Source organism: Oncorhynchus clarkii, chromosome 3 (assembly GCF_045791955.1).
Source record: "Oncorhynchus clarkii lewisi isolate Uvic-CL-2024 chromosome 3, UVic_Ocla_1.0, whole genome shotgun sequence".
In the NCBI taxonomy this organism is placed as follows: Eukaryota; Metazoa; Chordata; class Actinopteri; order Salmoniformes; family Salmonidae; genus Oncorhynchus; species Oncorhynchus clarkii.
The window spans coordinates 17,606,327-17,621,457 of NC_092149.1; the positions used below are offsets into that span (position 1 = coordinate 17,606,327).

Genomic DNA, 15,131 nt, shown 5'->3' on the forward strand with positions numbered 1-15,131 from the left:
GGGAATTGTTTTTGTTTCTTACAACCTCATGCCAATCACATTAGCCTAGTTAGCTCAACCGTAGCTCAACCGGTTTTTTAATAAGGTGGACTTCGTAGCGTTTATTGCATTGGTTCTCAACTGCACAGCGCAAACAGAGAGGAAATCTGTGACTGGGATGTTTTTTTGTATTTCGCATGATATCGGTCCCCACTCCCCTTTTCCCGCAATGGAATGTGTTTTGTTTCAACACCCTATACACTAGGTGGCGGCAATACACTAATAGGTGTGGTCTGCAATAAAACCTTAAAAAATAAGAAGCAGTGAATACAATGGAATATTTTTTTGTTTCAATACCCTGTACAGAGGAAGTCTGCCATAACCCTTTGGAGAAAGAAGAGGAGCATTTTGTGTGAGAGGCTGCCATGTACAAAAACAACAAATATTAAGTAACATTTCACGCTGGCTAGTGTGCTAAGGCAAATTTATGAAGATGTGTCTGAAGCTGCGACAGATATATTTCATTAGTATTATGATTTAGCTAAACATCATTGAATAGATAGATGGCTGCGCTTTTGCATCTGGAAATAGCTTGCTCGCTAACTGGCTAGCAGCAGTCCAGTAAGCGCGAGCCCCTGCGGAGGGTGGTCTGGGATTCAGGACGGCGGGGACTGGAGTCCAGTGCTGGAGTCCGACGACCCTCTTTGGTAGCCACTGCTGGCTAACGTTAGCTATCTCACAATCAGTTTTGCGTTGTGTCGCTCATAACTCACTGACAATGTAGAATATCATAGGGACGGAGACACGGGAGCTGGTGAGTATTACGAATGCATGGGAAGGCTAAGCTAACGGTCCTCTGCTAGTGTGGTATTTATTTAACTAGGTAACGTTATCTCTTTCAAGATAGCTACCGTTAGCGTAGCGGAATTTGCTGTTAACGTTCAATACTCGCTTGCTAGCTGGTTATAACTAACTATATACTAGCAACATACAACTTTTGTATTTAGCTATTCTGTTTACGTTAGCCAACTAATGATATTACGTTAGCTAGCCTTAGCAATAACCGTTAACGTTAGCTAGCTAGTTATGGTGTGTCTGCGGAAAGTTAGCATTGTTTTGATACTGGCTAGCTACTAGTAACGTTGGCTAGCTACTAGTAACGTTAGCTAACTACTCGCTCACGGTTTCCTGGCATTTAGCTATAAGTTATATACGTTTATTTTTCTTTAAAATTATTTGCTAAACGTGGTTCAATTGAGATGTTTGCTAATCAGTAAACCAGAAACCGAGCAGCATCCATAGACAGAACAACTGCGATGATGATTAGCTATGAATATCTATATTGAAAACGTCTTAATGTTTTGAGAAGTGTAACTAGAAACTATTTGTACATGTCTGAAATTCAAATGAATGAGATTCTATCATATTGACAGAAGCTGAATCTTCTACAATGTGCGGGGGGGGGCACGTTGTCAGTTTACATCACCTCTGGCTCTGACTGTTGTGACTTTACAAAATGTGAATCATTAATTTACCTTTCTTAGAGACAGAAATAATTGGAACAGTAATAACACTAAGCTCATATGAAAAGCACATTCCTTAAGTTGTCACTCTGCCATCGACATAAATTAAATAATATGTTCTCTGCCTGCCAGCACAGATTTTTTTTACCCTGTTTGGTTACTTATGAATGTTACTGTAATATGTATGTATTTAGTTTGATTGGAAGTTATTGCCTAATGCCTATCTTGTGGAGTTTTAGATTTTTGACTCTGTAAATATGGTGCTGTAACCAGAATGCAGCACTGATGTGACATATAGGAGGAAATATGCTCTAGTTTTGCCTATATTGAAATGCAACTTCTTTGTAAAATATTTTTTTGCATATGTAGTCCATCTCACTGAAGCTGCATTGCTTGTTTGAACCATTTCTAGGTTCCCGGCTTGTGAGCGAGGTAATCGGACAACCCCATCTTCTTCACCTCCTCCATCTATTCCAGGTGGGGGAGAGGATGGCCTCCCTCCTCCATGTCCCCCTGCTGGGGTTGCTGCTGGTGGCTGTAGCCCCTGGGTGTTGGGCAGGAGACTGTAAGGGCCACAGACAGGTGCTCAGGGGCCCCCCAGGGTACGTCACAGACGGACCAGGGAACTACTCTGTAAACGGGAACTGCGAGTGGCTCGTCAAAGGTGAGTGAGACAGTAGTAGGAAAACTGAGTGCTGTGAGGACAGTGTGTGTTGATAGATTCGTTGTCTTAGTTGATTGTCAGTTTGATGTGAATACATGGGTCTCAAGATATGCCAAGGAAAATCCTGTGTCGAGCAAATTAAGTGTACTCTAAATTATATCAGACTGATGTTTCTTACCTGTATTCTCTCCAAGCCCCCAGCAGCAATTACCGTATCGTCCTGAACTTTACCTTCATGGAGACCGAATGCACGTATGATTACCTGTTCGTCTACGACGGAGACTCCTACCAGAACCCTCTACTGGCCAGTCTGAGTGGCAACACCCTGCCGCAGCCCGTAGAAGCCAAGTCTGGCAAGGTAACCGTATCATTATCTATGGAAGGCGGAACTAGACATGTTCTGAGATGTCAGATATCAACCTCAGACTGCTAGGGATTTGGGTGGGGAAACCTTTCATACCAGCATTAAATGGATAGATTTATTGACGGGTTTTCATGGCCTCAATTTGATTTCAGCACAAATTTGACTTTTCTGACTCGATGGGCTGAATGGATTACAATATCATGGAAAAAATGTAATCCAGTTGTCCATTGCCCCCTTCACATCCTTTCTCTCCTCCCTCCAGATGCTGCTCCACCTCTTCAGTGATGCCAACTACAACCTCCTGGGCTTCAATGCCACCTACTCGTTCTCTGTGTGCCCTGGGGCCTGCGGAGGTCACGGGCGCTGTGACACGGCCTCGTCCCTGTGCCAGTGCCATCTGGGCTGGGGAGGAGCCGACTGCAGCACCCCTCTATGTCCCCAGGCCTGCATCCTGCATGGCACCTGTGACAAGGTAAGAAGGGGAAGGGAGACTTTATTATCCACATTGGAAACGGCAGTCTTTAGACAACATACAGACAACGTATTGGTTTATTACAGTGCAATAAAACAAAGGTTGGATGAGTTAGTCGTGGATTGAAAGTGGACAGCCAACTGAGATGCTGGAGACAGCTAGCTGAGGGAACCTATGTACAAGACTGCCTAAGAAGTTAATTATTAAGCAGGGTATACGTTTGAGTTCAATCACATAAGGGGAAACCAGTGCAGCAACATAAATAAGGGTTGAATGACCCTCCTTTCCTTTACATGTTGTAATATCGTTGATTGCTGATTTCTCTCAAATTTTCTCCTTTCTCTTCCTCTCAGAGAGGAGAGCGTTGTCTCTGCAGCTCAGACTTCCTGGGCCAGAGCTGTCAGCTGGGTCTCCGTGATGACAGTGGAGCAGGGCAGTGGTGGCAGGTGAGTGGGGCCGACCCCTACATGCCCCCCCGGACCGGTTCTGCTGGGGTCTACCTGTCCTCCACTGGAGCCATGTACCTGTTTGGAGGTGAGATGGAACACTGAACAACTGTTTGTTTATTTTTTTATATAGTGGTGGATCCCATTTTACATAAAACAAGTATTATACATGCCCATGGTATACCAATAATGTATACCATTCTAATTCAGGTGTTGTTAGTTAGGGTTGTTAGTTAGCAGGGTGTTATAAGTCAGAATGTTAGGATTGTTTTGTTTTCACTTTATTTGCTGATTCATTGTCTAACTAGACCCGATATCGACCCAGTCAGGAGTATTGGTGGGCTTGGTTAACATTATCCCAGTTTAGATGAGTCGAGCACATGGCTTCACAGAAGACCTTGGCATTATTGCTGTTAGACAACTGCCTCTGCATAGTAATCATTGTGGCTTTCAATGTATGTCATGATGTAATTGGTAAACTGGTTCTGTATGGTTGGGGCTGTTTGATATTTCAGGGTTTGACTTGAACCAAGCTTTGGGGGACCTGGTTAAATACAACTTCAGCTTGAACCAATGGGAGAACAGATCTTATGGACACTCCCCAGTAAGTGCATGCCAGAAATGTCATCTTAATAAAATATGTCAAAGACTGTTCTCTTTAGTTATTCTTTCCTGTGTTTATCTTATACTTTGATATTTTATTCAAGATCCCAGCAAAAATCGGCTTTTCATTTATCTGACTTTCATGAAACTACATGTCCAGCACTTATTTAGCCTCACAATAAAGTGTTTTACCATTTTCTTTTCAAGACAACCAGGGCTACAAGTAGAACACAAAACAATTTGACATAAACAGTTACTTTCATGTGTTTTATTGACAAATGTCCATAAACAAATAAGGTCAGCCAAAGCAAAAACCTGATAAATGAATTTATATGAATGCTGTAAGTACAGAAATTGTCAGTGACAACTGTTTGGAGTTTGTGACAGCAACTACAGTATGTGAACTTATTACAGTATTATAGACACTATGTCCTGGGATTCACTATGATCTTCTATGTTGAATAACCCCTTCTGTTTTAACAACTCTCTTGTAGCTTGTGAGCTTAATAGAGCAAAACATGTTACATGTGCTTGTTCATGTGACTCTCACCTTTTAATAATTTGTAGCCCAAACCATTCGGACTCTACAGGGGTTTTTGTATAAAAGACCCGGCCCCAGGCCCCTTCGGGTTACACCTTGTCTCACAAATACCACTCTAGCTTCGCCCCCATTAATCACACAGACTAAAAGGGGTTAGTTCAAAATGCATCGTCGATGCAGTGGGACTCATTGGACTAAACCAATGCTCCTAAAAATCTCTCTTTCCCTCCCTCTCCTGTTAACCCATTTCTACAACACTCCCTATCTTACTGCTTCACTTTCACCCCCTCCCTTTTCTCTTTTTTCTTGTTCCCACTTCCGCTCATCCTTCCCTTCCTCCTGCCCACCCTATCCCAACTGCCATCTCACTTCTCATCACCCCCCTCTTCCTCTCTCCCTCCTTTCTTTCCCCCCTCCCTCTGTCAGGCGGCTCGTCACTCCCACACGGCAGTAGAGTGGAAGGGGAACATGGTTATCTTCGGAGGAGAGCTCGCGAGCGGCGCTTTAGCCAGTGACGTCTGGATGTACCGCCCAATCCAGGATGACTGGCAGCAGCTCGGCCAATCCCATTCGCCCGGTGCACCGAGGGTGGCCAACCATGCAGCAGCTGTAGTGGACAACTATCTCTACATATTTGGAGGTAAATAACTTATTGAAATACAATGTCGTTAACTGAATTTGTAGAATAGTTTTCACTGCAAATATTACCTTACAGGTGTGTGTGTGTGTATATGCAGTGAAAACTTCTTGCAGAATATGTTTCTAAACACTTCTCCGTTAATGTGGATGCTACCATGATTACGGAAAATCCTGAATTAATCGTGAATAATGATGAGTGAGAAAGTTAGAGTAAATGCTAACCTCCCCTGTTATTGTAATGGTAAGATGTTAGCATGTCTTGGGGGTATGATATTTGCGTCTAACTTTCTCTTTTACGCTGTACTGTTAGATTTCAGATTCCAAAAAGCAAGTCGTGCAGGCTCTAGTTTTGTCTTCTCTTGATTATTGTCCAGTCATGTGGTCAAGTGCTGCAAAGAAAGACCTAGTTAAACTGCAGCTGGCCCAGAACAGAGTGCCACGTCTTGCTCTTCATTGTAATCAGAGAGATAATATACAGTGCATTCGGAAAGTATTCAGACCCCTTGACTTTTTCCACATTTTGTTATGTTACAGCCTTATTGTAAAATTGATTAAATAAATAATGTTCCTCATCAATCTACACACCCCGTAATGACAAAGTGAAAACAGGTTTGGAGAATTTTTTGCTAATATATTAAAAACAGAAATACCTTCTTGACATAAGTATTCAGACCTTTTGCTATTAGACTCTAAATTGAGCTCAGCTGCATCCTGTTTTCATTGATCATCCTTGAGATGTTTCTACAACTTGATTGGAGTCCACCTGTGGTACATTCAATTGATTGGACATGATTCGGGCTCCCGAGTGGCGCGGCGGTCTAAGGCACTGCATCTCAGTGCTAGAGGCGTCACTACAGACACCCTGGTTCGAATCCAGGCTGTAACACAACCGGCTGTATTTGGGAGTCCCATAGGGCGGCGCACAATTGGCCCAGCGTTGTCCAGGTTTGGCTGGTATAGGCCGTCATTGTAAATAAGCGTTTGTTTTAAAATGTCTTGCCTAGTTAAACTAAAAAACATGTATTTTCTGTCTATATAAGGTCCCACATTTGACAGTCCATGTCAGAGCAAAAACCAAGCCATGAGGTCGAAGGAATTGTCCGTAGAGCTCCAAGACAGGATTGTGCCGAGGCACAGATCTGGGGAAGGGTACCAAAAAATGTAAACAGCATTGAAGATACCCAAGAACACAGTGGCCTCCATCATTCTTAAATGGAAGAAGTTGGGCATCACCAAGACTCTTCCTAGAGCTGGCCAACCTGAGCAATCGGGGGAGAAGTGCCTTGGTCAGGGAAGTGACCAAGAACCCGATGGTCACTCTGACAGAGCTCCCGAGTTCCTCTGTGGAGAAAATACATTCCTCAGTAAAAGGCACATGACAGCCCGCTTAGAGTTTGCCTAGGCACCTAAAGACTCTCAGACCATGAGAAACAAGATTCTCTGGCCTGAATGCCAAGTGTCACGTCTGGAAGAAACCTGGTACCATCCCAATGGTGAAGCATGGTGGTGGCAGCATCATTCTGTGGGGATGTTTTTCAGTGGCAGTGACTGGGAGAATAGTCAGGATTGAGGGAAAGATGAACAGAGCAAAGTACAAAGAGATCCTTGATGAAAACCTGCTCCAGAGCGCTCAGGACCTCAGACTGGGGCAAAGGTTCACGTTCCAGCAGGACAACGACCCTAAGCACGCAGCCAAGATAACACATGAGTGGCTTCGGAACAAGTCTCTGAATGTCCTTGAGTGGCCCAGCCAGAGCCTGGACTTGAACCTAATCAAAAATCTCTGGACAGACCTGAAAATAGCTGTGCAGTGACGCTCCCCATTCAACCTGACAGAGCGTGAGAGGATCTGCAGAGAAGAATGGGAGAAACTCCCCAAATACAGGTGTGGCAAGCTTGTTGCGTCATACCCAAGAAGACTCAAGGCTGTAATCGCTGCCAAAGGTGTTTCAACAAAGTACTGAGGAAAGGGTCTGAATACTTATGAAAATGTAATATTTCAGTTTTTTTTTTTTAATACATTTGCAAACCTTTATAAAAACCTGTTTTGGCTTTTTCATTATGGGGTATTGTGTGTAGATTGATGAGGGGGCAAAAACGATTTAATCCGTTTTAGAATAGGGGGGTCTGAATACTTTCCGAATGCACTGTATGTCGTGTTTTGTGTTGACGCCCGGAAGAGTAGATCCTGCTTTTGCAACAGCTAATGGGGATCTAAATAAAACACCACATTATTTGCGATTCATTCAGGACTTTGAGTAATCATGGTAGCATCCACGTTCATGTAGAAGTGTTTTTAAGAAACATTATATTCTTATTTTACAATCAAGTTAACTCCAAAATGACACTACATTATTTACCATTCATTTAATTTGGACGCACAATCTGAAACACAACCGAAACAAACAGCAAATGCATCCAACAAGTTTATAAAGCCACAAGCTCGATGTAATCAATGTGTACTAGGAATATTGGACCATATACTAAACTTTTGACGTCTTTAATACACACATAATGGAATTATGTACAAAAAGTGCTGTTCTATCTAAACAGTTCACCCAATATGGATTAAAATACCCTCATTAAAGCTGGCAGTCTGTACTTTAACCTCGTAGCCCATTGTATCATTTGAAATCCAAAGTGCTGGAGTACTGCACCCAAACAACAACAACAAATGTGTCACTGTCTCAATACTTCACTCTATCCTAAGATTGTGCCTATCCGCTGTGAATACGTGCTCTTGTAATCTTTCTCTCCTCCTCTCCCCCTGCAGGTCGTACGGAAGAGGATATGTTCTCGTCATCTCTGTATCGGTTTGGTCTGCGGGGGTCTGGGGTGTGGGAAGCGGTGCAGCCCACTGGGGGGAAGCCCCCTGCCACAGCAGGCCACTCCATGGTGTTCCACCCCCCGTCCCGGGCCCTGCTGGTCTACGGGGGCCACAGGCCTACCACTGCCAGGTACAGTTGGAGGAGCTGATGTGGGGCTGATGGTGATGTGTGTTTATTATCAAAGTTGAAGTACACACTGAGGGTACACTGTGTCGTGTGTGTTTGATGCTATTTGGTAATGCAAGAACAGGTTCTCGCTAGGTTCTTGGCTTCTCCAAGTGTCAGTGTCCGTGGGATTCCCAGTAGTGTTGGTATCTATTTGTGTCTCAGCAGGTGTCTGTGTTAACGTTGGACTGTTTCTATTGTATCAAATAATCTGCCTCCTTCCTGCCTCTCTCTCCCCCTCAGGTTCAGTGTACGTGTGAACTCCACAGATGTATTCCACGTGGACCGGAGGTTCTGGACCTCTTTCCGTTCCCGTTTCCCAGCCACAGGCCCCAGGGAGAGAGCCTTCCACTCAGCCACCGTCATCGGAAACTACATGGTGGTCTATGGTGAGGGGGACGTATGGTAGAGATGGAGATGGTGATCACAGAGAATATAGGATAGGGATGGAGACCTCTTGAATGGATTCATACAATTGTTTGCTGTCCAGCCCCTTTTCCCTCTAATATTGCTCTTATTCTCCCTATTCTCTTTCTCACTCACTCACTCACTTGCTCACTCTCAGGGGGAAATGTGCACATCCACTACCAGGAGGAGAAGTGTTATGATGAGGAAATCTTCTTCTACCACCTGGGGTGTCACCAGTGGGTGTCAGCTGGGTCGAGCCTCCAACACAGTGAGTCCCTACACACACACACACATTCTCACTCGCTCATACACAGACATATTCATGTTGCTTTATGTTGAATCATCTCTCTCTCTTTTCGTACAGGAGGAGAGGCTGTGAGAGGGCGGTACTCCCATGTAGCTGCTGTGATGGAGGGCAGGGTGCTGCTGGTTGCCGGGGGTTACAGTGGTATTGCCCGTGGAGACCTGGTGGCGTACAAAGTTCCACTGTTCGTGAGCAGCGACCCAGGCGACCGGGTGAGTCAAGAAGTAAGGAAGGGGGAGGGATGGAGAGTTTATTATTGCATGGTGGACAGGGGCATAGGGAATGGGGGAGAGGAGGATGGTTGAAACTGCAATTCTCTCATCTCCTGAAGCATAATGTTTTTCAGTGATAATGTTTTTTGGGGATTGAACGCAGGACTTGTTAACATTGTATTTCTTGTGCACAATTTTGTGGTAGTTCACAGTATAGTGTGGTGCAGGGCTCTCCAACCCTGTTCCTGGAGAGATACCCTCCTGTAGGTTTTCACACCAACTCCAGTTGTAACTAACCTGATTCATCTTATCAACCAGCAAATTATTAGGGTTGGAGCGAAAACCTACAGGACAGTAGCTCTCCAGGAACATGGTTGGAGAGCTCTGCTGTGGTGTGTGTATCTTTGTTTGAATGTCCGTTTCTGTGTGTGTCAGGACGCTGTGTGTGCCGAGGCACCAGACGAGAGCATGTGTCTGAAGAACCCAGAATGCAGCTGGTGTGAGGGCCGCTGTCGGGAGTACCAACCCACCAACCCGGTAACACACGTATCCAACACCCTGCTTTTTCCATCCCTTTTTCTCGATCTTCAACCCAAACCTCCTCAATCTGTCCTCCCCAGTCACCTTCTAAGAATCTAACTTGACCATGGATAAAAACAATGTTCAACTGTCTCTCTCCAGTGTGGCAGCACAGGGTGCCTGGGCCTGGCCCGCTTTCTGTCTGACTGCCAGTCCTGCCTGGTGTTCAGTGGGGCTCCAGGTTCCCTGCCCCGTGCCTCCGGTGACTTTGGCTGGTGTGTCCAGAACGAGTCCTGCCTACCTGTGTCAGGTGAGATGCACAGAGGGAGGAGGGGAAATACAAATATCAAAAGCTAAAATGCATAGGAGAAAAAATACATGAGGGACCATGAATTGGGGCTCCCCACTAGATATCTACTGCAGCGCTCATCCTCCACACACAACACCCATCTGCCAGTCACATTCTGTTAAAGGTCCCTAAAGCACACACATCCCTGGGTCGCTCCTCTTTTCAGTTCGCTGCGTTTAATCTCCATCTCGTCATTCAAAGAATCAATCATGGACGTTCTTACTTACAGTTGTGGCTGCTTCGTGTGATGTATTGCTGTCTCTACCTTCTTGCCCAATAATGTTTGTACCATGTTTTGTGCTGCTGCCATGTTGTCATGTTGTGTTGCTACCATGCTGTGTTTTTATGTGTTGCTGCCATGCTATGTTGTCATTTTAGGTCTCTCTTTATGTAGTGTTGTGGTGTCTCTTGTTGTGTGTGTTTTGTCCTATATTTGTTATTTATTTTTAATCCTAGCCCCCTGTCTCCGCAGGAGGCAATTTGCCTTCTGGTAGGCCGTCATTGTAAATAAGAATTTGTTCTTAACTGACTTGCCTAGTTAAATAAAAATGAAAAGTATTGTAAGATTAAGGTCTGGTACTGTGTGTGTTGTTTAATGAGCTCTCCCTCTCGGTATTGCAGATCAAAGTGCTTGCCGTGTGGACCAGATCTCAGGGGCGTACGGCTGGTGGGGGGAGCGTACCCGTTTCCTCACCTCACTCCTTTCCTGTCGCACTGAGAACTATGTCCCGGGACTGCACCTGCTCACCTTCCAGCACCCCCGCAATGACTCCCAGCCTGACAAGGTACAGAGGCCACGCCAAGTAAGGTTGTCACGTTTCCAACATCGCAATACTACTATAACTGATTTTCCATGGCAAAAAGGAAAACACAAAGCAGACATAACTCTTTGGTCTTTTAAAAAACCTACTGTATGTAGGTTGTATGTTATAGCTTGGAAAATAAACTGAATTCTGGGTGACATCAGACTGCTTGTTTCCAACATTAGGACTGTTTCCTCAGAACATTTACTCCGCTCCATGTTTTGTGTCATGCCACAATACCTCTGAGTATCAGTATACTGGTACTACTCGTGACAACCCTACCGCCAAGTATTATGGTCCTGTGTGGCTCGTGGGTTCAATTCCCTCACAAACACAACCAATCAAACAATCACTTCAAAGGGCTCCTTTTACTAGGTTATCCAGGCACATTCATCCACTCTCAACATAGTTCCAGCCTCCAAGCAGTGGTGAATGGAAAGCGACATCTTTTACACAAAACACCAAAAAGTGTAATGACATTTGGCGATTATCATTAGGCAATAATTTATGCGTCCACTGCTGTCCTCGCGTCCTGGTGTCGGCCACTTAACTCTGGCTTGTCAAAATGTCAGTGTTCTGGTCGAACCATCACATTTTGGAGTGTAGGCTAATACCACCCATTTATTTTCAAGTCCATTCGCAAATGTTTCATGCCTCTGACATGCGGTAATGAAAAATAATGGAGTAGTAGCCTACAGTTTTCTTGACATTTTGTTTTAATTATTATGATAGGCCCGTGTTTTACCGGTATGGCGTACCCCCACTTTCTTTTGCAGGGACACTGTACCACCTTACCTCTACTTCTAGCTATACTGTGTCTCTAAAGCCCCTCTAAATACTTACCCTCCTCCCACCCTGCTTAAGATACTGTGGGCTTCCCAAACTCTTATCTGACTGAATGTAATGCTGCTGACTTCTAACATGTTGTACCTTGCTGTCTGTTGTAACACCTCCATCCAATCCCTCTTGAACCTCCACGCCTTCAGGTGTCCATCCTGCGCAGCACCTCCATCATCCTCAGCCCCACCACAGAGATGGACGTCACCTTGCAGTTCCGGGGCTTCATCCACCCTCTGTGGGGTGCCCCTCCACCTGCACCCCCTCCCACTGAGACAGTTTCCATGTGGGCCCGGATACAGAGGCTACACTTTGAGGCCCGCATGGCTGCTGGACCCAACTCCCTGCAACTGGTGAGAGGGAGAGAGTGAGGGAGCGGGATGTGGGCGCTTACATTACACATTTTTTGAGAGATACGAGTAGATCCAGCCTGTAATTTGTTTTACTGAACTCTCTCACTCCCTCTTCCTCCTCCACTCAGAAGGAGGTGGTAGGTCGCTGGGCAGCTCACCAGGAGAAGGAGACGAAGCTGCTGTCCCGTCCTGACATGGGTCGTCTGTTTCCCAACCTGACCCGGGGGAACCGCTACCTGGTCCAGGCCGAGGGATACCTCAACAACTCAGGCTCTGGACAGACCAGTGAGATGGCCTTGACCTGGAACAGAACCGCTCTGCCCGGCGGAAGTGTGAGTACCAGCTGACAATTACACATTTTATAAACAAAAGGTTTTCACAGTAATACTGAGGCTCAATATCCTTAACATCAATATTGAAGATGTTTGTTTCTCCCACTGTCTCTCGATCTCTTTTTTTTGTTGATCTCCTTTCTCTCTGTAGGAGATTTCCTTCCTGTTCTTGGAGCCGTACCGTTCTGGCTCTTGCTCGGGGTACCAGTCTTGCTTGGCATGTCTGTCAGACCAGTCCTGTGGCTGGTGCCCATCTCTGGGCCGCTGTCTGTTCCGTGCACTGCCTGACCTGGAGCCCTGCCCGGAGGACCAGGGGGGAGGGGAACGCCACCTGCTACTGGCCCCGCCACAATGCACCCTCTGTGAGGAGTACAGGGACTGCTCCGCCTGCACTCAGGTATTTAACATACAGAACACCTCACTGCCATTAGCTTCATAAAACATTTAATATTTTTTATACTCCCCTTATAGATCTTATAGACCTTTGACTTTTATGATCTTTGGCCGACAGGACCACTACTGTGAGTGGCAGATCAACTCCAGCAAGAAGGGTGACTACCAATGCAGCCGACGGGGAAGACTGGATGGATCCATTCGCGACCCAGAGGGGTGCCCTAAAGTCTGCAACCAGTGAGTACCCACTGTCAGGCTCATCGTAATATAATGTTGCTTGGGGCAATTACTTCTAGGTTATGTAACTCTCTCCACCTCTCTCTCTCTCTCCCCCTTCCCCACCTCTGTAAACAGGAGGAGGACGTGTGGAGAGTGTCTGTCTAACTCCAGTCAGTGTGCGTGGTGTGAGTCGGCCCAGGCCTGCTTCTACTTCGCTGCCTACCTCACCAAGTATCCCTACGGAGAGTGCAGGGACTGGTATGACAGGTAAACCATTAGAACCAATGAGCTGAACTCCTGTAGTCAGCAGTTTAAAATGGAAGTTTAATCTTATTTCTCTTTCCTATTTAGAATCTATTATGTACCAACAACGTTCAATAACCTTTTCTCTCTCCCTCTCCCTCCTTCCCCCAATCCTCCCTCCATCCCTCTCTCCCCCACTCCAGTGTTCACTCAGTGCCCCAGTGTAAGCAATGCTCAGCTCTGGTCACCTGTACAGACTGTCTCCAGACGTTTCAGTGCGGCTGGTGTGGAGACTACAACAACCCCACCATCGGCAGGTGTCTACGAGGAGACTGGGGAGGGATGGACGACCCCTCTGTGTATAACTGCAGTGTGGCTGTGGATGAAGTACGGGCTACCAGGTATGATGACCAGCAAACTACCACACTTCAAAATGCTTACTTACCCAGGTTTGACTTCAACTGAGGACAAGCCCACAAAACGGGCTGTGGTGATGGAAAAAATCATTATCTGAGCAGGTCCAGTGTAACTAATGCCTACGTACACTGGACCTGCCTGTGAAGTTACCATGTCAATACCAGACCACCTCTGCATTAGGATGTAATGCTGAACCTTGTTATTCCTCCTCCCCCTCTAGTCCTGAGCCCCAGACCTTGGCCCCCCCGCGGCCCATGGAGATGGAGATGGAGCTGGAGCACATGGAGGAGGGGGAGAGGGACCCAGTCTGGTCCTACCCCAGCTGTCCTGATGTGGAGGAATGCAGGCTGGGCCTCCACAGCTGCCACCCCTTCGCCACCTGTGTCAACACCCCCACCTCCTTTGAGTGCCACTGTGAGAGGGGCTACACCGGGGATGGCACCCTGCACTGCAACCAGACGTGAGCCTCTCTCTCTCACTCCCTGCCGCTCTTTCTTTTTCTCTCCCTCTCATCCTCCCTATCATGACAAGCCCTTTTCCCTTCCACTAGCTTTTATGTCTCGTTCTCTGAATAACTCTATTCTCCTAAAGCCGACCTCTCTCTTTCTGCTCCAGTTGTTATAATGAGTGTCGTGAGGGCCAGTGCAGCGGCAGCCCGCGGTTCGAGTGTGAGTGTTCCCTGGGCTGGACATCTGACCCAGCCACACTGGTGCTGAGCGGGGTGGAGTGTGACGTGGACTGTGGCTGTAACTTCCACAGCACCTGTATCACTGCCCCAGGCATCTGTGACCACTGCCAGGGTGAGACAGACATAAATATCAGCCCATTCTAAGCCTTCCAAAAAAGGAAAAATTACAGCAACACTCCAAGATGACCAGAAAAACTAAATATACAGTCGTGGCCAAACGTTTTGAGAATGTTAAGAGAATTATGTTCTCAATATTCATAAACTGAACTTCAATTAAACTACTCGGTCTGCTACCAAGAATTTGTAAGATTCTTGTTGAAATTAAACAGACAGAGGCCAGTCTACAATAGTCAGCAACGTTTATTTACGAGAGCTCTACCAATCATCATGTACATTGGTTTATATATCTCCCATTTCGTCATAAATGTCCCTCCTCTCAGACAATGACAATATAGTTTACAAGTCTTCTCCTACGCATACATCGCTTATCACATCCTGCTTGGAATCATGTTACACAATCTACTGCAAGTCCAAGGTTTCTCCCCTCCCTAGGTGGGGAGACTTCCTTCCCTGTTATTAGTTTCACAGTGGTCACAAGTTGTCTGCCACAGTTCCTTGCCTGCTAACAGTCCCTCTTTTCTTATGGACAAACATTCTTCATCATTATACAGAGACAGGGTAGAATTCTGTTAGACATAGTCCTATCATTACTTTAAATGTATACATCATTTAGTCATTATACATCAAATTCATAACAGAGAATGACACAAATATTAATTTCCACAAAGTTTGCTGCGTCAGTGTCTTTAGATATTTTGATCAGATGTTAC

General features: G+C 45.8%; 1 protein-coding gene across 5 annotated transcripts in view; it reads left to right on the top strand.

Annotated features, from left to right (window-relative positions):
* The first annotated feature begins 218 nt into the window (after positions 1–218).
* The window catches only part of LOC139389757 (multiple epidermal growth factor-like domains protein 8), a 37,901-nt gene continuing 22,988 nt past the window's right edge, over positions 219–15,131 (top strand). Inside the window, exons 1-22 of one of the 5 annotated variants that reach the window (XM_071136727.1) lie at positions 219–793; positions 1,915–2,166; positions 2,361–2,524; positions 2,793–3,002; positions 3,356–3,536; positions 3,964–4,052; positions 5,019–5,232; positions 8,005–8,188; positions 8,468–8,613; positions 8,790–8,900; positions 8,997–9,148; positions 9,584–9,685; positions 9,830–9,977; positions 10,638–10,801; positions 11,806–12,009; positions 12,138–12,341; positions 12,493–12,738; positions 12,853–12,971; positions 13,089–13,220; positions 13,400–13,597; positions 13,834–14,073; positions 14,229–14,413. In XM_071136727.1, coding sequence (XP_070992828.1) covers positions 1,992–2,166; positions 2,361–2,524; positions 2,793–3,002; positions 3,356–3,536; positions 3,964–4,052; positions 5,019–5,232; positions 8,005–8,188; positions 8,468–8,613; positions 8,790–8,900; positions 8,997–9,148; positions 9,584–9,685; positions 9,830–9,977; positions 10,638–10,801; positions 11,806–12,009; positions 12,138–12,341; positions 12,493–12,738; positions 12,853–12,971; positions 13,089–13,220; positions 13,400–13,597; positions 13,834–14,073; positions 14,229–14,413 — 3,568 coding nt within the window. In that variant the 5' untranslated portion in view covers positions 219–793; positions 1,915–1,991. Of the gene's footprint in view, positions 794–1,914; positions 2,167–2,360; positions 2,525–2,792; positions 3,003–3,355; positions 3,537–3,963; positions 4,053–5,018; positions 5,233–8,004; positions 8,189–8,467; positions 8,614–8,789; positions 8,901–8,996; positions 9,161–9,583; positions 9,695–9,829; positions 9,978–10,637; positions 10,802–11,805; positions 12,010–12,137; positions 12,342–12,492; positions 12,739–12,852; positions 12,972–13,088; positions 13,221–13,399; positions 13,598–13,833; positions 14,074–14,228; positions 14,414–15,131 lie in introns of all 5 variants that reach the window. The other 4 variants (XM_071136704.1, XM_071136696.1, XM_071136713.1 and 1 more) reach the window with 4 other exon arrangements.